The sequence below is a fragment of the Onychomys torridus genome, chromosome 13 (assembly GCF_903995425.1).
Source record: "Onychomys torridus chromosome 13, mOncTor1.1, whole genome shotgun sequence".
Lineage (NCBI taxonomy): Eukaryota > Metazoa > Chordata > Mammalia > Rodentia > Cricetidae > Onychomys > Onychomys torridus.
Genome location: NC_050455.1, coordinates 22,648,184 through 22,672,164, shown reverse-complemented (window position 1 = coordinate 22,672,164; position 23,981 = coordinate 22,648,184). Strand labels below are relative to the sequence as shown.

Here is a 23,981-nt window from a genome sequence, read left to right as displayed (position 1 = left end):
TTCAAGGGTGGCTGGAAGACTTTTCTTGGGAAACCCAGCTAGGCAATTCCATGGATAACCTAATTAATGTATGCCATATAGCTTCAAATAGGGGTTTTCTTATAATTGTCTTTTTCAGTCCCAGGTCCCTACAAGAAATCACGCCAAGGTCAGGGTCAGCATCTCTCTTCAAGCCCTGGCCACTCTCAGGAGGAAGATGTCACTCAGCCTGACTGTTGAGATCCATACCTGGAATCTAGGGAATGCCTATTCCCTCCCTCTGTTGTGCCCTTCTATAGACTGTGAAACTGCTATGGGGTATGCAGAGACCAACTGTGATGCAATGTTTTCTCAGTTTTGGTCAAGACTGGAAATAAATCTATTTTTCCATTTTATTTATTTTATGTCATTTTCTCTTGATACGGCTGAATGGCCAGACCCACAGCCAGGCTATTTTGCCTGTGTGCTCTGGTAACAAAAGCAGCTGCTCCATTCTCATTATCTTGTATGCCATTTAAATTAATGTGGCCACTTTCCTCACACCCTCCTAAGGAAAAGCAAAGAAAGTCAGGAAGGGCCAAGGACTTTATTTGCAACCAAACGCCCTGCTGTTCCCCTGCCCTGCTCCCCACTGGTTCTCTTTCCTGCAAGTAAGTCTCCTAGAGTGGCGTGACCCAACAGGTACTCTGACACAGGTGTCCTACGTCCCACATTCCTGAGTCCCACAGGAAAGACAAAAGGTGACCCCAGTATCATTTCTATAATCTTAGTCATGCCTTGACCAAGACCAAGCCATTTAATGACCACATTAAAACGTAAATACATAGAGACCTTGGGAGTTAAAGTAAAATCAGGTCATTAGGTAAAAATAGATTTCAATAAAGGTAAAATGTCAGCATTAAAGAGCATACCGCAGTATCCTGGGGTTCCACATACTGTCTTCATGAGCACTTGGTGTTCCACAATTTTAGAAAGTCCAAAATCAGCTGGAAAAACAAGACAAGAATTGAGTGTGCCAAGACATTTCTCAGCTTTTATAAGCACTTCTGCTTTTCAAAAACAAAACTATGTATTTGTTTACTTCTGATCTGATGGTGGGTGGATGTGGGTGGAAACAAGGCACTTTTCTGAAGCTAAAAAATAATAATTCAATCATTTCTTTAACTTAGAAAAGCATGACTCATAAATACAAATAATTTATAATGCTTGATTTTTCTTTAAATCTCAAAAACATTAACATTTTCTTAAGAATTGTAACAATTCCCACTAACTCTGAATATAATTCAGTCTTTAATTCACTGGTGGAATAAAATACAGATTTTTTCATAGATGACATGGAAATAAACAGAAATGTCAAAAGCTTATTCTGATTGAAAATAAATAATATCAGTTCCCAATGTCTGTCAGATAATAATTTATGCTCATAGACTGAGTAAAGGCTTTTTGGGGCAACCCAAATTCTTCCTATTTATTCCTCTGTATATTACCTAAGTAAAATATTATCCAAGTTGCTACAACTGACCTATGGCTGAGTGACTTCTCTTTCAAGCATGTCAGAAAGCTGCTCCAGCCCAATCTTCAAGGGAGGCAGGTGCAGAACAGATACCATTTTAGACTTCAAAGATACACCCACATTTCCACGAGGTGCCTGACCATATCACTGAGCACAACAGGCGGCCCTTCAGAAAGAAAGGCTTTCCTGCCCAAATTAGTATCTATCCATCCATCCAAAGAGATCTCTTTAAGGACCAAATCTTTGAAAGTGATGTCAAAGGAAATGGAAACTCCCTGCTGTCCACTGTCTTTCAGGAGTGATTAATGGAGTGAGCTGGCTGCCCAGCAGGGTTTGGAGGCTGCTTCTTTGGCTTCTTGCTCTCATGGTGCATACTCTGCTGCCTGAACTCCTACCCAGTAGAACAACTCAACTTTCAGAGGTGTTAACACTTGTAAATACAGTGAACACAACAGCTTAGCTCTGAAGGAAAGCCCAGGAAGTCTAACAACCTGCAGCTGCTTTTATAAAGATTCTGCCCAGGGGACATCATCTCTTAACAACTCACAACTGTCTTTGGAAATGAAAATTTGCTTTATCAAGTATATGGGATATAAAATGTATCCTCTCCTAATGGGCTGATTTCAATAGATAGATGAGAAATGCCCAAAGTCCATCTTTATAGTTTTTCTGAATATGGGGTAGATTTCTAGAGTCAATAGTTTGAGAAAGTCTTATAGTGTGAATCATATGTTGGTCTACACATTAGCATTTTGAAGGTTCTATGAGGCAATGCACAAGTAAAAATATTATGTCATTTGGCATTTTCTAACTTATTTGGCCAACCACAGACCCTTTGTAGAACTATGTTCTCCACAAACACACAAAAGGGAATTTTTTCATTGATTAGCCAGCAGCATCCGGTAGAGAACAATTTGGAAATACGATCTTTGAGTTTTCTCGCTAATATAAACAAGAGATTCAGAGTCAACTTTCACTGATTTATATCAAGTATTTTTGTATTAAAGTTCTTCATTATATAATATTAAGCTCCAAATAATTTGTTAATTCAAAGCTAAGAACCAAAACATAGGTTACCTTTTCACTATAAACTTATTTACAAAACACAAAGTTATCTTTTGAGGATCTCATCATCACTAAACACCAAGACTGGGACTCATTTGAGTGTCCATCAATGGCCCAGGGAATTCTAGAACATAGCATCAAGTGAACAGTCCAGAAAAGGGCATAAACTAACAAACAACAAATTATTACTCACAGATGCCAAGTATTTGAGGAAACTGGGCAGAGGCAATCCTGGATAGAACAAAATTTAAAATTCCACAGAACAAATGTCTTCTGCTCTGGGAGGAAAATGGGTCATGAAAGATTAGAAAACCTTCTTACCGATTTTGAGAGGTGCATCTGGGGCTGGAGTTGCATAGAGAAGATTCTCTGGTTTGAGATCACGATGGACAATCCCATTTTCATGCAGGTACTACACAGGGAAAATAATGATGTAACAGTTGTGTAATTTCATTTATGGTTCTAGTGTCTCTATCTGATGTTTTCTACCATAATCTTATGGCTCAAGAGCATACATTAGGATTTTTAAAATACATATCACAAAGGAAACTATGCTTAAAGTATACAGATGAATGAAAAGTTTGCGAGTGCTGGAGGTGTGTATTAGTGGTAGAGTGCCTTCTTAATATGAGGGAGGCCCTTGGTGAACTCAGAGACTGAGCCGCTCACCTTTCATCTGTCTCTATCAAATTCATAACTAAGTTCTGCTATTTTAATTCCAAAATATTTCCCACGTGGTCTAATTTCTTCATGTCATTACCCCAATTTATTCCCTTCAAACTATTCTCCAACAAAGCACAGGGAGCTATCATTTATTCTCCTTGGCAATGGGGTGCTGGCAGAGAGGAGAGTTCTGAATGCTGCTGGCTGGGGAAATCTGGGGTGTCCAGCTAAGAGGTCAACAAGGGAAGAGGCAATAAAGAACATTCAAACTCTAATTCTCACTCTGGCTGTGGAATGAGTCTCCTGGCTTACTAGAGTAGGTGAGCATGGGTAGGCAGGGAAGCATTCTCTTTCCAATATGCTCAAACACATAATGTATGCCATAACATTTCAGTGAATGTATGTCTAAAAATCTGTTCTATGACAATGGTTTTATCTACACCATTTCCCCCTAAATTCAACTCAAAATCTAAAAACATTCACTTAGTAAAATTTAACAAAACACATTTCTTTTGACAGCAATCATTAAATGGATCATTATCACTTTAAATAACTCTCGTATAAGAAAGCAATGGTAAACAGGCCCAGTTTTAAAGACACAAATCTTATGTCGACAGAATATAAGCCTATAAACAAAGAAAAATGAAGTGGCATATATGTCGTCAACGAGAGCAAGTGCATGCTGTGAGGCAGCTTCTCTAGGGGATGTTGAGGATGTTTAAAAGGGATGCTCTTATGATCAATTCATTTTCTCATTTTCACTGTATGATGCCAGGTTTGAGAAAAGAGGAGATTCCAGGCTAGAGGCTATAGAAATGTTTGGGTAATGAGATGTTCTATTAAAAAATTATGCATAGTGTGGGTCAAGGCGCGCGCGCGCGCACACACACACACACACACACACACACACACACACACAAAATGGTCCACAGTTACAAAGAAATAAGCAGCAAACAAGTTTTAGTACGAGAAACACAATATCCAGAGTCGGCACAGAGGAAATGTCTGTATACAGTCTTGGGACCTGAGTTGCACACAGCAGGGCTGGGGATGGGAGAAAACACCCCAGTCTCAGGGAACAGGCAGCTTCTGCTCAAAGGCAGAGGAAAGATATTGAAGATGTTGGTGTCTGACTCAATAGGACATGCTTTATATGCTGAAAAGGATGAGGCTGGGGAGTGGCACAATAGGTAGGTTAAAAATTTGCTACCCAAGTGTGAGGAGCTCAGAAGTCACATAAAGTTTGGCACCGTGGGTGTCCATAATCCCATTGCTCCTCTGGCAAGATGGGAGGTAGAGATGGGAGAATTCTGGGAAGCCCGGCCAGCTAGCCTGGAGCAGGCAAACGGAACAAGAGACCTCTCAAGCAAAGTCAATGATGCAGCTGAGATCTGAGATTGTCCTTTGACCTCCAAACACATGACGCAAGAATACACACGTGCATTCACAGCATACACACAAGAAAAAGGACAAAGAAAAAGAAAAAGAAGGAGTTGACATTGGGATACATCAGAGTTAAAAAAACTATTTGACTACAAATGAAAGGTAAATCACATAGGAAAAGAAGTGGAAATGTGTACATTTCCTCAAAACCCTTTTTATTCACAGATACACAAACAATTCCTAGATTAATAAGTATGCATTAAAGTAGAATGTAGAATTGAAAAAGAAACTGATAGATCCCCTAAATATACCTTATCACATATCTCTTAAAAATGCAGCCATCAACAGCTCAAGTTCTCCTTTAAAGACCCAAAGATAATACTGCTACTCTGCCTTCAGGGGGTGTCTAGACGTGTAATTAAACTCTCTCTATGGTCCTAACAAAAACTGTGTCATTGTGTAATGAAAGCTACTACATGGCAATTTGGTTTAATTACAGCTCTGCTGTGTTCGATGGGCTGTGTGTGGTTAATTGATAATGTCTCAGGAGTTGGTAGGAGGAAGTTTGAGTCTCTTTAAAAACCTAACAGGACACAGAAGAACTAGTCATTAAAGAGGGAAAAACGGTGTTCTGGCTACAGTTTTCCTACAAGGGATGAAAACTGAACGGCATGGAGTTGTTCTTTTCTGTTCTTCAGGAAACTTAGAATTAACATACCTAAGTAGGACTATCAGAGTGAGTCCTCCATTTGTGTGTCCTATCTGCTGTGGACACCGGCCACTTGCATTGTCTTTATTTTGACCTCTCTATATGGTTTCAAAACTGTTTGCAGAGGAGCAGCATCTCCCATGACCAGGCCAATAGAACTTGTAGTGTCATCTGACCAGGGCCTATTTTATTGTCTTCCTTGGTCTCTCACATATCCCAAGTCTGGGATGGCTGTCATCTTTCCTGTGTCAGAGTCCTCCTTTGTGCTTCCAGTCCCCTTACTAGCCTTGAGCAATTTGACCCACAGATGTTCATTTCACCCATTTGTTATTTTCACTTACATATTTTCACTTACATTGTCATTGCTTAGTAACAACCTTCATGTTCTCTCCCGGAACTGCCACACGGCCAGTTAGCCTCCCCAGTAAAGTCATATTTCTATATTCCTAAACCACAGAGAAGCTCAAAGCAAGGCCTGAGCTAAAAACAAAACGAGACTTCCAGCTGAAATCTCACGCCTACAACTGAAGCCTGATTTCTCTGGAATGAAAATGTTGAGTTCTTTAAAGCGAACCCCTAATTTGTGTCTGCATCTTTTTCTGAGATAACTGTTAATATGCACAAGCCACATAGAGTGATTATTCCTATGTCACGTTCCTATATAGTTTCCCCAAAATATAAAGGTTCTGGAAACTGGGCTGAGGGGGTATATGGGTAAAGCTTGTGCTATGCAAGTGTGAGGACCTTCAGGTGTACCCTAAGAAGCTGTATCTGTCACCCCACTGCTCTTGTGATAAAACAGGACATGGAAACAGGAGATTTTTCTGGAATCCTAAAGCCAGCAGGCCTTTCATATGCAGTGTTTTTTTTTCATTAACTGTCATTATATACATATATGTGTATGTATAAGGTATATAGACATATACATTCCTAAATATAACCTGTTCAGTCTATATAATGTTACTTGTAAGTATGTTTTCAGGTCTGGTCATTTGGTATTGGATAACTAATTGGTGCGCTCTTCTCTAGGGAAGAATAATTCTCCGGCTCCCAGCATTTGGTATCCTGTAGTTCTTTGTGGAAGGTTGAGGCTTTGTGGTCTTTCCCATATCCACTTTAGCATGTGTGTTCAACTCATGTTTTAAGTCAAGTTAGTGAGACTTACTGGGCTTCCGACATTACTAGGAGACACAATTTCACAACAAACTCCCTCATCCTCTCTCTGGCTCTTACAAGTTTTCCGCCCCTTCTTTTGAAATGTTCCCTGAGCCTTGGGTGCTGGACTTGTACTGTAGATGTATCCAGTGGGACCAGACTCCACAGCTCTGTGTTTTGAATGGTTGTGGTCTTCTGTAATAGTCTCCATCTGTTGCAAAGAGAAGTTTCTTTGATGAGGGATGGGGTGACACTTATCTGTGGGTATGAGGACAAATATTTAGAATATAGTTACAGATTATGCTGGCTTAGAAATGCAATGACTAGAATAGTTGTTTTTGTTTTTGTTTTTAACTTTATTTTATGTGCATTGGTGTGAAGGTGTCAGATCAAATCTCTTCGAAGTGGGGTTACAGACAGTTCTGAGCTGCCATGTGGGTGATGGGAATTGAACCCGGATCCTCTGGAAGAACAGCCAGTGCTCCTGACCCCTGAACCAACTCTCAGGCCCTGGAATAGTTTTTAATGGCATGTCTACATATGCACTACATTTTTTTTTTTGGTGACACATCTAACCTGTTGATAATCCTGCCAAGCATATTTTTCCATCTTGGAATTAAGAATTATATGAAATCTTTAATCTTCAGATGTTTTATTTCAGCATTCTCTGTGTGTCTTCTACAAACCTACTCAACATTCTCAGCCTCTCCTCTGCCTTCTCAATTGTGTTGAATACAGTTGTAATAACTGTTTTAATGTCCCTGTCTACTGTGGCTGCATCTGTGTCATGAGTCTGTTGACTGGTTTGCCTTCCTGCTTCTTCATCATTTGCCCTATAATTTTTGACTAAATGGTAGACATTTGGGAGTTTATCTGATTGGGTACAAGCACAGATGTAAATATATTTGATATTTTCAAACTCTGTTCTGGATACAGTTTGAACCTTTTGAGATCTGAAGTCTGTTTTTAAGCTTATATCTGTGCACTGAGCACACATTCTTCCTTTCCAAGTATAAGCTGCATGCATGCTTCTGTTCTGCGATTCTTTTTCCCTCTGGCCTTGGACAGTTTCCTCATGGTTGTGGGCGGATCAGTTCTTAGATGAAAAACTGAGAGTGGGAAGCACCTGGAGCTTTCCAGAGACCTAGCTTTCTTCTCTGTGCTCTGTAAATGTGAGTCTCCGTGGGCATCCGGACATGGACTTTTGTCTTCTCATAGTAGAAAGGCTGCTGGAATCCACCTGGCTTCTCCGCTCATGCAGCCTTGAAATGTTTCAGTCAGTTCCAGTCCTGACGTTTGTTCTCTTGGTTTGACTGGGGTCTAGTATCCAAGAACCATATTTCATGTCTGAAGTTTTGTTTTTTTCACAGAAAATTATAAATTCCCCCTTACTTCACCTTTCTCAGATACTGCCAATAGTAGTAAATAGTATTTCCCTACAATTGGAACTATCTTACATATCTGAGATATTTTTAAACCTTTTTACTGATACACCCACAAATGTAGTTGATGTTATTTAAAAATGATATTGGAGTAGTCCCACATTTAGTTCAGTATTAATTAACCTAGCACTTCATTGAATATTGATAAACAATTCCAGCACATTCATTCATAAATTTCTAAGGTTTTTAACAGCAAAGTAAGAAGCCACTTTAACTTTATCCTTAGCCAGAAAATTCCTTCCACTTGTGAGCCGCTGGTAGTATTTGAGAACAAAGCGAATCCAAAGTTGTAGTGACGTAGAAGGAGAAATTCTTCTTAAGAAAGGATGTTAGTCATAGATGGCATGCAGGAAATCTCCTTGACCAATCTTAAACACATTAAACAGCTGGACCAGTACTTTAAAAATAACTATAGGCTGGATTTCATTCCAAGTAGAAAACATTTACCCATTTTTATGTTCTACTGCTTATATAATTATATTACTGATTGAAACAAAATAAATACTTCAAAGCACTCTAAGTAGATTAAACATGCAATAATTACTTAAACATACCACTAAAGCAACCTTTTTAAAGAACTGATGTGAGGAATTAAGAGTGAAGGTTCCTAATTTCCATATACGAGTAGATATCTAATGGGTCACACAGTAATGAAAGGAGACTGAGCCATAAATAAATGCTTGAGAAAATAAATCTTACCTAATTTAAACATCATATGATGTGTGCATATATCAAAACAGTACCTGGTATACTATTAATATGAATAGTTCATATATTTTTATATGTCAGTTGAAAAATAAATTGCTTCAGTGTGATGCTTCCTGAGGTTTATTATGATTGTTCAGAAACGGTTCATATTCTGTCATGGCCCCAACACCTATTACTTCTTCTATTTTTTCTCTTTCTCTTCTTTTTTTCATTTATTTTTTTGTGACTTTCACATCATGCATCTCCATCCCATTCATTTCCTCTCTGTTTGTATCCACCTTCTGCCTTTGCAACCTCCTCCACAAAATAAAATAAAAGAAAGAGAAAACAGAAAAATAAAAGAGAAGGAAAAATCTATCTGGTCATGAAGCTGTAGTGTGACACAGTGAGTCTCACAGCAAATCCTTTTATCCACATACCTTTACTTGCAAGTGTTCATTGCAGAGAGTCATTGGTCTGGATTGAGGCCTCTGGTTTCTTCTACACTATCGATGTAGGCCCTCCTCTTGGTTATTCTGCTGTTGCTCTGTATTGTAGAAATCTTACAGCTTTGGGTCTACAGGACAGTGCTCCAGCAGATCACAGATGAGGTAGATGTTGGGGTAGGCCAACTCATAACCCTAGTTCTGGGCCTGGGTAGTTGTTGGATTAGTCAGCCCATCAGCTCTCCCTTGTCCTCACCACCAGGGTGAACTCTCTTGAATTGCCCTGGTGAGTTTACCTCTTGGAGAGATGAGGAAGAAGTGGGGCTAGTTCTCCTGCTTTCACATCCACAGGGTCACATCTACACCTTAGGGCCACCTCTACTGTGTTGACTAGGCATAGTGTAGGGGTCACTCTCCTGAGTGATGCAGTTGATGAGGATGAGGGGCAGGACCAACACTCCCACTCTTAAGACCTCAGGACCAGCTCTCTCACCTGCCTCAGGCATTGATGGGTAGGGGACGGAACATCTCTCCCTGACCCACACTGCCACATAACAGCTGAGTAATAGGGACAGTTCTCCCATGGTTACAACTTTGGGGCTGGCTCACCCACACCTCCACCAATGGGGTTGGCTCTACTGTGCTGTCCATGGGAGGTGCTTGGTCTGCTCTCTCAAGTGTTGCAGCTGGTGGCAGGCAGGGGCAGCTCTCCTGCCCTTATGACCTCAGGGCCAGATATCCAACCTGCCTCAGGCATTGATGGGGGAAGGGGAGGGCTGGCTCTTGTTTCTTGTAGAGAATAGTATCTAAAGATCTGTCGGGTTCAGTGGCCTTACATTTAAAGGATATAAGGCAATTTTGTCAAAACTCTGAAGGCTTCAACACAATGAATTTGAGGTTCGTTATAATTTCAAGGATCCTTGCCACATATGCAATTTAAAAACATTAAATGTCTCCATCAACCAGGGCATTAATTCCCATTAAATAAAGATTTAGCTTACAGTAATTTCAGACAATCGAGGTGCCTTAAGGCTAGGGCTTTTAAAACCTTCTTTGAAGGATTACTCTAAGAATTATAGAGTCAGTTTAGATATTGGGAGATTATTTGGAGATGAAATCTCAACCCTGATTGCTTCTAAAACAGGTTATCACAAATAAAGTGAGTAAAGCACATGATTAAATGTTTTTTTTTTTTAATAACTTTAATCTTGCAATACGTGACCGGCATGTTCTAAGAGGTTTACTAGGCACATTAGTCCTTCTAAGTTAACCCCTCTATTTTGTGTCTATATATATAAAAAAAAAAGGCACCATTGTAATGTTCCATTACACCATTCCTGGTCATGATGGAGTCTACAGGGATCTATCTGGTTGGTCTTAATCAGGGAACTTCAATGACTAAAGTTGTATTTTAAGTTTAAAGTACTGTGTTTAAGAGATCTATGAAACAAAAGTGCCTCAGGCCGATGAGCCACACTTGCCCAAGGACAGATAACTTCCTGGATTGCTGGGGGCCATTGTTCATGTAAGATAACAAGCCACATTCTATAAATTTCACGTCTATAAACAAGCTTGGCTGCCCCACCTGCACAGGAGGTGCTGTGTAGGCAGAAAGTATGTAGGCAGGAAGTACCCCAGGATGTATGCTTGCCCCTGATTGGATGAGGGTAGGAAGACCTCAACCTTGTGGAGTTTGCCTTTTTAAGTCCCTGAGTAACATAACTGACCACTATATTCTGTGAGTCCTGGGTATAAACCTGGCCAGGATTTTAAAAACTTACTTCAAATTTGGTTCAAAAAATGCTATAGTGGTCTTACTCTTGCCCCACTGATGGGATTAACAGGACCAGGAAAGGAGAAGGGTGGAGAAAGCCATTTTGATGGAGAGAGAGGTCATACCTTGCTCCCAAGCTTTTCACGGAACTATTAATACTGCTTGAACTGCTTCCAAAGGTTTGCTATTAAGAGTGAAAGAAAATCCTTCAATAGGAATAAAATACTTTTGGATAGAATTACTGAGTACCAGAGTTCTTCCACATGGAAGGAAAGCAGATATTGGAGATGCCTCCTCTGAGAAAGGAAATATGATGTATATGATGTAGGATAACGCATCTCAGGGAGGATCTGGATGTTACCCATGAATCCTGCTTCTTCCCTATTAAGGAAATGCAGAGTCACTCTCCCAGTTCCCTCTCTTCTCTGTCATGCAGAAGAATAGTTTTCTTGTCCTTGTTCTTGTTTTCAGACTGGACTTGGCTTTTCTTTACTAACACTGTGATCTATTTATTCTCCCTACAGGTGTTCTTTGTTGCTCTCTGTGGAGCAAATATCCTATTTACAAGAAGTATGTATACAACACAACATTTGGTAATCATCAGGCAAGGGTCTCTTTCCCTCCGGTTAATCAGACACAAAACCCAGTAGCTGTATACTATGCACTGCCTGTGCACAGACCTTGTTCAAGTGCAGAAAGGATTTGGATTATCACCCTAAGGTTACAAATGTAAGCCAAATTAAATAGTGTTAGGATTTTTGTTGACTGCATCCTCTGTGGCACACATGATTCTCATAAAATATTAAACTATTAAAACTTACACTATGGCCATTAACTAAAGCACCCTGTGTCCTTAGAACCAGAGAATACAAATCTTGGAACTGGAATTCTATAAATAGATATCTGGTTTAAATCTGTTATATGCATGAGGAGCTGAAATATGAAAAATCTTGTATTCTTTATGAGGTGAAGTAATTTAAAATTGTTTTCACAGCAGAGCTGTTAGAAAATTCATTTGTGAAGGGCTGGGGATTTAGCTCAGTGGTAGAGCGCTTGCCTGGCAAGCACAAGGCCCTGGGTTCAATCCTTAGCTCAAAGAAAAAAAAAAAGAAAATTCATTTGTGAAGGATAACTACATTGTTATTATCCATTCTTAATGTCTTTTTCCTCAACTTTTAGCAAATAAATTACTTTAACACTGCTATTCTTATGAATATTTACACCATATAATTTAAATTTTCTGATGGACACACACATGTTGCAGTATTACTTAATAACACTGCTTAGGTGAAATCTCAAAGTCAGTCCTCTAAAACCTGTGGCATCCATTGAGATCAATAATATAAATAAAAAGGCTAACTAGATCTTTTGAAAGAAAAAATAGAGTACCATTCAGAAAATCATTTGTCATAGAGTTTCATATATGTTATGCATGATTGTAAAATATCTGAGTAATTTCTGAGATTAAAAGATAACCTCATAACTGCAATCCTTTAGAATTTAATGGAGATGTTACAGTAAATTTTTCTAAAGGGATAACACACTAGGAATGTATCTCAATACATTGCTCATCCCATGAAATGTCTATGGGAATCAAGATTTTATTATACGCAGTTACTGAGTTATTTAATGTATTCTTCAATACCGAATGATTCTATTTCTACTGTATTGGCTGTACTTGCCATAAATGATCCATATTAGTACCTATTAGCCCACTGCCTCATTGTTTCTGGCACATAAAAGAAGCTGAACAAGTACATGTAGAAACTCCTGAATTCTCACAATCACCGCACACTTTGTCTCTGTTAGACTCAGCTTCGAAGAAGAAGACAAGGAAAATGGACAAAATGTTGGAGAAGCGGGGAGCTGGCACACACTTGCATTTTGAGAGCACAGGAAATTGTTGAGTGGGAGTCAGATCACTCATCCTCCAGCTCTGAACTTAACTGTGTGTGCTAGGGAAAAGTAGCCTGAAGACCCCATCTACATAATGCATTAAGGTTTATGACCCTGGAGAACTGGAGAAAAGCAAGCAACAATATATGATGGGAAACAGTAGAAGATCCTGGCTACAATTTCATGAATACATCCTCCCCTCTTATTAATGATGCCTATCCCAGATGTTTGGACTCAAAGAATGACACCATGGAGCGATTAGTATACCTGCCTCTTTCTTCCCTAAAACCTAGGATCAAGAACTGAATCTGGCTGAGGTAAAAAAAAAAAAAATCAGGAATCACTGAACTGAACGTTATTGAGAAAATACCTTCATCATGCTGGCTTGTTCACTTGTGTAGTAGGGCTCAGCCCATTGTGGTGGCACTATCCATAGGCATGTGGGCCTGGGCTGTGTAAGAAACAGGTAAATGTGAACCTGTGGTTAAGCAAGCAAGTAGTGGTTCTCCAGAGTCTTGTCAATTCCTACCTCCAGGTTCCTGCCCTGGCTTCCCTTGAGGATAGACTGTAACCTATCCGCAGAAATAAACTCCCCTTCCCAGGTTAGTGTTGGCTGGTGTTTTATTCCAGTGATGAAAAGCAAACTAAGAAACTGGTACCAGAGATTGGGGTATTTATATGACGGGCCTGGCTGTGTCATTTGGGGGGTAAGACTGTGGAAGGCTTTGGAGCTTTAGGATGGAAAAGCTCCCAAGTGCTCAGAGCTTAATGGACTGTTCTAAGGGAGCTTGGCAGATAAGAAAGATTAGAGAAATGCAGACAAGGGAGGCTTGCAAAGTTTCAGAGGCAAGTTTGAGAGCTCCTCAAAGACTACTGGGACTGTTTATACGAAGCATTTAAATTAGGAGTCCAAGGAAGCTTTAAGTAAAGACAGATGATTTTTAAATAAGTCAAACCTGGCCGAAATTAAACCTCCAGAATTATTTTTCACTAAGTTAATCCTTTTCCCTTTCTTTTGTCTTATCTTTAACATTTTATTCAATTGTAGGAATTTCTTCTTTACTGCCTCCCCTGCCCAATCATTAAGAGTTGAAGAGTACTGATCTTTCCCTATTTTGACAGCACAGGTAAGATTCCAGATTCACAGCTCCGGTACCAAGTGTTAAGCTGAAATGCCACAATCCAATTAGCCTTCAATTATTTCTACTGAACCCAGCAACACCCATTGGTATCTTTGAAATGTAATAGCATCTGAGGTTGATATTTCTCCAAACAAAACAGCTCTTTGTAATAAAATGTTTCAAAGTCTCTTGTATTATTATTATTTTTTTTTCCTAAACAAGTCTCTAAGGAAAATCGGATGACTATTAACCAAAGCAGAGCCATTGTTTGTGGGAACACACACTTCCATTATGATTAGCACATAGACCTCATTGTGGTGGGGTTTGGGGAGAGTGGATTTTACCATCTTTTCTTCCTCCTTCCTCCTCCTTCCTCCTGATACATGCTATCAGGTGTAATAGAAAGAAGGCCTTGCTGCTGTAGATGTGCCTGGATCTGGTAGCTTTAAGCCCACTTGAGCACTTTTGGAAAAAAACAAAAACACAGAAATAAGAAGAGAGAGAGAGAGAGAGAGAGAGAGAGAGAGAGAGAGAGAGAGAGAAGAAAGAGAAGAAAAACAGAAAAAGAAAAGGCAGTGCATGAATTATATAGTCCAAATGGTTTTTCGTCTTTATTGATGATGATGCTCATGTCAGTTTCTTTTCAGTATTTGATCCCTGATCTAATGTTAGGACATTAAACAAAGAATCCAGGAGCCAAAAGTTTGGGAAAACCATGAGAAATGGCATCTTAAAGAGGCATCTGTCTCCTTGTGTAACTTAGCTGAGAATAGAATTCTCTTTCCAACTATGAAACTAAGTGGATATCCCAGAAACTTTTCTGACCCAAGGAACCACTAAAGTTGTGCCCAGGCGGAGAATCAGCATGCTTCCTACAGCTGGAATTGTGTGCCTTTCCATTTTCTGTCTAATGATGTCATAGAAATTTGGTATCTTAAAATTTTAGGACTTATTTGTGATTGGAATTTTCAGAAATAGTCAAAGGAACAATAGGCAGTTCTCAGTATTTGGGTCTTGAATGCCTGTGGTGGTTGTTTTCTGAATCGCTCTCTGTATGTTCTGATGTGTAACTACTAATCAACTTGTTATTACTAGATTCTTTGAGATTTGAAAAGATACAAGAAAAACAAAAACAAAAACGTCAGTGTCAGAACCAGCAATGCTGGTTCTAGTGGGCGTGTGTACACAGTCCAGAGGCTGTCACCGAGTAGAAGACTGGATGCAAGTAACCCAGCAAGTGGCCAAGGGGATTGTATTGCTCATGACACCATGTAGGAGCCTTTTCAGAGTCTCAAAGTGCTGATCTAGAAAGGTCTTTTTCCCTCTTGTTTGTGGACAACAGTTACGCCCAGGCTGCAATGGCAAAGTGAGGAAAGGGACATCACCAGGTACTCTGGAGCCCTCTTCACCTAAACGTGATCTACCTGACAGAGCCCCACTCCCAAGGCCCTGACTGCGGGCCTGGAGTCACCTTGCTTCACTGGCGTTTATGTTGCAGAGCTCTAAGCTTCCCCTCTTGTTAGCATCAGCTGTGCCCGTAGAAATGGATTGGGACTCTGCACACTGGTGATACTTCAGATTGTGGCCAGCTATGTGAGCTGTTCTGATTTTTGACTAAATATAGATCTCCGACACCCCAGAAGATAAGAAGCAATATCTTTTAACCACTGTTTCTAGAATTTTAAAGTAAAAAATCCAAAGTTCTATTTTAGAACCTCAAGGTAGATTGCTTGGACACAGATTCAAGTTCAAAATACTTTACCCTCTAAGTTTAGATTGAGCATCGACACTAAGTGTTTTGATCAGTTCAATAAAAGCTTTCCCATTTGACATGCTCTACATTTCAGTGTATGTGTGGAGTTTGTGCATGAGCACAGTGCTCCCATGTGAAGGTATGTGCATGCAGGTATCCATCAATATCAACACCTGGCTGCATTAGGAGGATTACATTTCTGGTTCTTCCTGAGAAGAAGAATGCATAAAGCAACCCTCATTTTTTTTTAAGATGGATGTTAATTAATCTCAGAACTGGAAATTTGAATCAAAACTAAAACTATTTTTTTCTTTTGGATTTAATGAAATATTACTCCCTGAAGATAACTGATATGATGAGAGAGATGTTGGATTGCTGAAAGGTACACAGCCTGATTGAAAACCAAACCTTGAACCCCCTTAAAGAACAATACAATATATTTTAACAACAACAACAAAAAATCCATGGAAGTTTGCTTTACTGGGACAATGGATATCAGTTAGCTGAGGCTGAAAAATAAGCTGTGATTAATAAGAGATTAATATTATTGAAAGAAAATATTCTGAGAAGTATTTCCTCATGTTCAGCACACAAAGGCTATAATTCAGAGTGAGTCAAGGCTACCAATTACCAAAGTTAAAGCAAGATCAGATAAGCAATTTAAGCAGACATATAATTGCTAGTGAAATAGAAGTAATCATTAAGAGTCTCCCAACCCCAAAAAGCCCAAGATCAGACAGTTTTAGCACAGAAGTCTACCAGACTTTCAATGAAGAGTTAATACTATTCAAATTATTCCACAAAATAGAAACAGAAGGAATATTGCAAAATTCATTTTACAAAGCCATAGTATCCTAATACACAAGTCACATAAAGACCCAACAACAACAAAAGAATTACAGATCAATTCTCCTTATGAGCTGTCTTAGTTAGGTCTATTGCTGTGAAGAGACACCATGACCATGGCAACTCTTATAAAGGAAACATTTAACTGTGGTGACTAGCTTTCAGTTGAAAGGTTCAGTCCCTCATGGCAGGGAGCATCATGGCAGGGAGGCATGGTGCTGGAGAAATAGCTGAGTGTTTACATCTTGCAGGCAAAAGGAAGTCAACTAACTGTCACACTGAGTGAAGCCTGAGAAAAATACCTCAAAGTCCACTCCCACAGTGACACCTTCCAACAGAAGGTGTGGCCCAGATTAAAGGTGTGCCCTCCAGCCTCAAGATCTAGATTAAAGGTGTGTGTCATCCAGCCTCCTCCAATAAGACCACGCTTCCTCCAACAAGGCCACACCTCCTAATAGTGCCACTCCTTATGAGTTTATGGGGGCCAAGTATATTCAAACTACCACATGAGCATAGATGCAAAAATTCTTAGTAAAATACTTGCAAACTGAATCCAAGAACACATCAAGAAGATCATCCATGATCATCAAGGAGGTTTCATCCCAGAAATGCAGCAATGGTTCAACATATATAAATAGACAAATGCAACTCTTCATATAAACAAACTCAAAGGAAAAAAAAACCCAATCAACAAAAACAAAGAAGCAAAACAAAAGAAACCAAAACCATGATCATCTTCTTATATACAGAAAAGGCCTTTGACAAAAAATCCAACAGCCCTTCATGATAAAAGTCCTAGAAAGATTAGGGATACAAGGGACATACCTCAACATAATAAAGGCAGTTTACATTTACAGCAAGCCCATAGTCAACATGAACTTAAATGGAGAGAAACTCAAAGCATTTCCACTCAATCAAGAACAAGACAAGCTTGTCCATTCTCTGCATACTTACTCAACATAGTATTTAAAGTCTTAGCTAGGGAAATAAGATAACTGAAAGAGATCAAGGGGATATAAATTGTAAAGGAAGAAGTCAAAGTATCTTTATTTGCAGATGATATGATATCATACATATCTTACCCTAAAAATTCCACCAAGAAACTCGTACAGCTGATAAACACTTTCAGCAAAGTAGCTAGATACATAATTAACTCACAAAAATTAGTAGCCTTCCTATATACAAATGACAAATAAATTGAGAAAAAAATCAGGAAAATAATACATTTCACAACAGCCTCATATTATATAAAATATCTTGGGGGTAACTCTAACCAAGCAAGTGAAAGACTTGTATGATAAAAATTTTAAGTCATTGAAGGAAGAAATTGAAGAAGATACCAGAAGATGGAAAGATCTCCATGCTCATGAGTCAGTAGGATTAACATAGTTAAAAAAAAAAAAGCCATCATAACAAAAGTAAGCTAGATTCAAGGCAATCCCCATCAAAATTCTGGTACAATTCTTCACAGATCTTGAAAAGATAATTTTTAGCTTCATCTAGAAATACAAAAAACCTGAGAACAAAAGCAATCTTCAATAATAAAAGAACTGCTGGAGGTATCACCATTCCTGATTTCAAGTTGTACTTTAAAACTATACTGACAAAAACACCATGGTTTTGGCATTAAAAACAAACACACCAGTCAATGGAATCAAATTGAAGACTCATAAATAAGTACACTCACCTATTAATACTTGATTTTTTTACCTACTACACATCTGATAGAAGACTATTACCTAAAATACATATTTTTTTTTGGTCGGGAGCTTATTCTTTAATGGCTCTAGAAACTAGTTATCAAGAAAACAAATAAAATAAGAATAGGGTACAGATCTAAACAGAATTCTTAATAGAAGAAATTCAAATGGCTAAGAAACACTCAAATGTTCACCACCCTTAGACATCAGAGAAATGCAAATCAAAACTACTTTGAGATTTTATATTACACGTGTCAGAATGGCTATGATCAATTAAACAAGTGACAGCTCACACATGGTAAGGACATGGAGTTAGGGGAACACTCATCCATTACTGGTGTGAATATAAACTTGCACAGCCACTGTGGAAGTCAGTGTGGTGATTCCTCAGGAAGATGAAAATTGATCTAACTCAAGATTCAGTTCTACCACTTTTGGGCATATACCCAGAGGATGCTTTGTCTTGCCACAAAGACACTTGCCCAACCATTTTCACTTTTGCTTTTCATAATAGACAGAAATTGGAAGCAACCTAGATGTCCTTCAACAGAAAGTATAAAGGATAAAGAAAATGTAGTACATTTACACAATTACTCAGCAGTTAATGAAAAATAACATCGTGAAATCCAGTTATGGAGGGTAAATGAAAACATCATGCTGAATGAATCTCGGACCCAGAAAGACAAATATGGTATGTATTCACTAATACCTGGATATTAGTGGTTAAGTCAATGACAACTAGGCTACAGTCCACAGAACTGCATAGGGTAGGTATAGAGTAAGGGACTAGGGAGGACAGATAGCTTTCATTAGGAAAGGGAAATAGAATGGGTTGTTATGGATGGATGAGGGGGCTGGAAAGGGAGGATCAGGTGGTTAGGGGGCAGGGAGAAGGGGATGTGAGGGGGAATATAGGTAGAGACAGCTAAAGTTTAGGGCCATCTGAGGGTAGTATAGAAACCTAATAGAGCAGAAGCTTCCTAAATTATATGCATATACAAAGGTAATCTAAATGAAATTACCAAATACTGGGGGAGACAGAGCCTCAACTTGCCATCTCTTGTCACCAAATGAAGCTTCTAGTACTAGGATTGGGTTGCATTTAATTTAGCTCTTGGCCAAAGGGGTCCCATGAGACTCCCCAAACAACCCAAGCTGTTGTTCTCCAGAAACTGAGAGCAAGGTCCTACTGCTGAAGATGAATCCTCATTGAACATGGAGAAGTCAAGTCGGTACCTACACAGAGCCTTCACCCCACCAGCATTTTTGGTACAGGAACTCTGCAGGCTACGGAAGAGAAATGTAAACAGCAAGCAGCCACCAATCCTTTGATCTACAATGGTATCTCACCTGCAACATATGCTGCAAAAATGATGGCACAAAGCTTGTGGGAGTCACCAATAATTGATTTGACTTAAGGTCCACTCCACAAGATGGAACCCATACCTAACACTGATAGGGTGACCAAGAACCAGAAACGAGATAGCCCATGGACCTAGGGGAAAACTAAATATTTTTTTAAGTAGTGATAAAATGTCTTCTAATGACATTCTGCTATGCGCAGATCAGTGTTTTGTTCAGCCATCATCAGAGAAGTTTCCTCCTGCAGCAGATGTGTGTGTTCTAATACAGAGACCCATGGCCAGATGTTATGCAGAGTGAGAGACATGGAACAAAAGGTCCTAAGTGGGATGTCTCTATCAAATCCCTCCCTTTGGAACTCAGGGAATCCTGCAGAAGGGGTAGTGGAAAGAGTGTAAGACCCAGAGGTGATGATGGACACCCAGAAAACAAGATCCTCTAAGTCAGCGTGAAGAAACTCATACAAACTCATAGAGACTGAAGCAGCATGCACAGGGCCTGCACAGGTCTGCACCAGGTCCTCTGCATATAGATTATAGTGCACAGTTTAGTGTTTTTATGGGGTTCTGGTATTGTAGAATATAAGTTTAAGGTGTGTTATTTTGTTTAACATTTGCATTTCTTTAACTCTGTGAAGCTGTGTTACTCTGCCTGTCAAAAACTCCTGATGGTCTAATAAAGATCTGAATGGCCAATAGCAAGGCAGGAGAAAGGATAGGAGGGGCTGGCAGGCTGAGATACTATATAGGAGAAATCTGGGAGGAGAGGAGAAGCAGCCAGAAGAGGAGGAGGACTCATCTACACAGCAAGCCACAGAGTAAGAGTAAGATTTAGAGATGTAAGAGAACGGGAAAAGCCCAGAGGCAAAAGGTAGACATGAAATTTGAAGTTAAGAAAAGCTAGCTAGAAACAAGCCAAGCTAAGGCTGGGTATTTATAATTAAGAATAAGCCTCCATGTGTGATTTATTTGGGAGCTGGGTGGCAGGTCCCCCAAAAGAGTAAAAACAAAAACAAAAACAAAAACAAAACAAAAAACCAACAACACATTCTGGAATGTGCAAATGACTGGGTCTTGGACTCTTGAGCCTTATTGTGGGTCCTTTTCCTTCTTCTGGTTTGCCTTCTCCGATTTTGATGGGACAGTTTTTATCTTAGTCTGTTTTATTTTGGTATGGTGCACGTTATCTGTAAGAGCCTGTTCTTTTCTAAGGAGAGGTAATGAGAGGTAGTAAGAATCTGAGCCTGGGAATGAGCCAGCAAGCAGTGGTCCACCACAAAATACCCATCAACTCCTGTCTAGAATCCCTCCCTATCTTTCCTCAAGGGCAGACTGTAATCTGTAAATTGAAGTAAACCCTTTCCCCTTCAAGCTGGTTGTAGCCAGAGTTTTCTCACAGTAGTAAGAAACAAACTAGGCCAACATCATCCAAAATTTACACAACCCCAAACAACAGAAGGCATGCAGAATGTAATCATCAAATGTCATAATTTATGTACATTATTTGGAAAATTACTAAATATATGTTCCACAATATCTTGATTCCCCTGGGATTACAAGGAGAGAAGACTCCTGGAGGCAGAATTTGATAAGCTTTTGACGTTATTTTTTTTTTTATCACTTCCAACAATGATGTGTAGAAATGTTTGGGAAAGGACGTCCCCGATCGCTTTTAGATCCCAGTGTTCCAATACTGAGGTTCAAAAGGATGCAGCTTATCTCCCTGTTCTCAAGTCTGTTTCTGATAAAGAGTCCAGGCTCTGCCTGAGCCACTAATGTATTTTATTATACTTTTATAAACCAAAATACTAGAGCATTAAAGAATTGTTATTTCTTTTCTGCTAGTTGTGACGTCTCAATTCTTAGTGATTCTTAATTATAGTAAATTATGACTTTAGTGTTTTAATATTGTATACTTTGCATTAATTAAAATCCATCATCAAAACTGAATGAAAAAAAAAGAAAAAAAATAAAGAAGAGGAAATTATTTCCCACAGAATAGACTGGTTTATATAAAACAAGAACAACATCCTGCATTCCCTGTTCTGTTCTCAGGCTGCATAACTAACCTCTCAGAATTGTTTCATTGACACTAAGTAGACACAAGTAGGCATGGTATTCACAGACACAAAGGACAAGTGTCAGAAGCGGGCTGATATTTAATAGCCTTCAACCTCATTAATTCCTTCAAGCCTCACTTCAGCCTGATTTAGCAGTGTGTGGGTGTGCATTTGATATTCAGTGAAACTCAATTTTAGGGAATTAGTGGGACCAGAATCTTTTTATCTGGAGTATGCCCTTTGTGCTATAACTGATGGATGGAAAATTATATCATACAATCATCATGAATATACACTCAGAAGTTTATTCAAGGAGTTCAGCATGTTCCAGTAAAAAGACACACAAACCAAAGTGGTACTGTCCTCTATGAGATAGCAAGAAGGAGAAAAATCTTATTGGTGTTTTCATGTTTGTCCCCCCCCCCCCCCGCCGCCACCGCCGCCGCCACCTTATATATACAAATTATATTTCTCTTTATAATTGCAAAGACAGCAAAAATCAATTTCCAGCATCATTTACAGACTCCACTGAGGCAATGTGAAAGATAAATAGCTTCTCGTCATCTGGGTCTCCTCGTATGAATGGGAAATTTCCCCAAAACTTAACAAGCAGGCTCTCCCTGACAATCCCCTGGCCAGGGGCAGACCGTTTGCCCTTATTCATGCTAAAAGGGAAGTTGGGGAAAGAAGTTCTGGTCATTTCCATCTTCTAAAAGTGCTGTCTCAACAATGACAAAGACGTCAGGGTGAGAGAGGGTTTCTACACATCAGACAATGTAAAGGTGAATTGTCTAAGCTTTATAAATATACAAATGCTATTCAGCATGGGACTCAGAACTGAATAGAGATAGTAATTTACCTTAGTGTTGATTCGTTTTTATTTCATTAACTTCTGGAATCATTCCTTGTACTTTGAAGACTATGATCATTAGAAAAACTCTATGAATAACAGTATGAGTTCTGAGAATTTTCAACAATTTCCTGTGCAATTAATCAAGTTATGATCTGTCAACCTTAAACTCACCTTTCTACAGTCTACTTTATGATGCTGGAATCTGTACTCTAAGGCACCATTTCCCATCTCCTGCTGGTCCCTTTGGGCTTTGCCATGCACAGACGTGAGGCTGGGAGCCAGAGAAGGATGAGGAGATTGCTCCTTGTTTGCCCTCTCCATCTGTTTTCCTAAATACTATCCCTAACCATGTGACTTAAAAAACAAGCCCTTGCCCTTTGCAGGTCCCTCTGGTGGCACTAGCTGATGGCATGTGCAGTTTTCCCGGTCCTCTGAGGGTATTTCAGTTACGTCAAGCACTTGCTGGCTGGTGTGTCATTTTCAGAGATCTGAGTGTCAGCATCACGGGCAATTCCTCTGGGCTCACAGACACCGGCACCAGCCAACAGCCAGCCTTCACCTTAGGTGCATAAGTACTTGGATCATCTAAGTTTTAATCACTGCAACTATCTCTTGATTGCCCAGCAAGGAGGGTGAGTTACTTCCTGATATTGCTGTCTCCACAATACCTCCATCCAGAGACTCAGTTTACCTCTCAGTTCTTCAGTGTGCAGTCCTCTCTTCTCCTTCAATTTATTCTCTAGTAGGTGACATCTGTTCTTTTTTAGCAAGGGGATGTAGAAGCATTTTTTAAAAAGATTTATTTGTTTGTTTGTTTGTTTATTTATTTATTTAGTATACAGTATTCTATTTGCATGTGTCCTTGCAGGCCAGAAGAGGGCACCAGATCTCATTACAGATGGTTGTGATCCACCATGTGGTTGCTGGGAATTGAACTCAGGACCTCTGTAAGAACAGCCAGTGCTCTTAACCGCTGAGCCATCTCTCCAGCCCGAAGCATTTTTTTTCTTAAACTCAAAAACTTTTATTTAATCTTCTCTCTCTCCTCTCTCTCTCTCTCTCTCTCTCTCTCTCTCTCTCTCTCTCTCTCTCTCTCTCTGTGTGTGTGTGTGTGTGTGTGTGTGTGTGTGTGTGTGTGTGATTTGTGCATACATGTATATGAACATGTATGTATTCAGGCACACCTATGCGTGGTCATGTGGAGGCCGGAGGTCCCTCTCAGTTGTCTTCCTCTGTTGTTCTCCGCCTAGTTGTTAAGGCAGGGTGTCCTGTTGCTGTAATAAAACACTGACTAAAGCAACTCGGGGAGGAAAGAGTTTATTTCATCAGACACTTCCAGGCAACAGTTTGTCACCCGAGGGAAGTTGAGGCAGGAACTCGGAGCAGGGATGGAAGCAGAGACCACGGAGGAATCCTGTTTATTGGTTTGCTTTCTCTGGCTTGCTTGGTTATATTTCTAATACAGACCAAGGTCACCCGCCTAAGGATAGTAGTGCCCACCCTCGGCCTCCTACACCAATCAGCAATGAAGGAACCGCCTCACAGACATGGTCGCAGGCCTAGCCAATGGAGACT

The 23,981-nt window shown here is 39.6% G+C and overlaps 1 protein-coding gene across 5 annotated transcripts in view; it reads right to left on the bottom strand.

Annotated features, from left to right (window-relative positions):
• The window catches only part of Camk4 (calcium/calmodulin dependent protein kinase IV), a 229,501-nt gene that overhangs the window by 40,763 nt on the left and 164,757 nt on the right, over positions 1-23,981 (bottom strand). For all 5 annotated transcript variants that reach the window (XM_036205167.1, XM_036205166.1, XM_036205170.1 and 2 more), the window contains 2 exons: positions 2,879-2,969; positions 891-965 (listed from right to left, as the gene is read on the bottom strand). In XM_036205167.1, the coding sequence (XP_036061060.1) occupies positions 891-965; positions 2,879-2,969 (166 nt within the window). The remainder of the gene's footprint in view (positions 1-890; positions 966-2,878; positions 2,970-23,981) is intronic.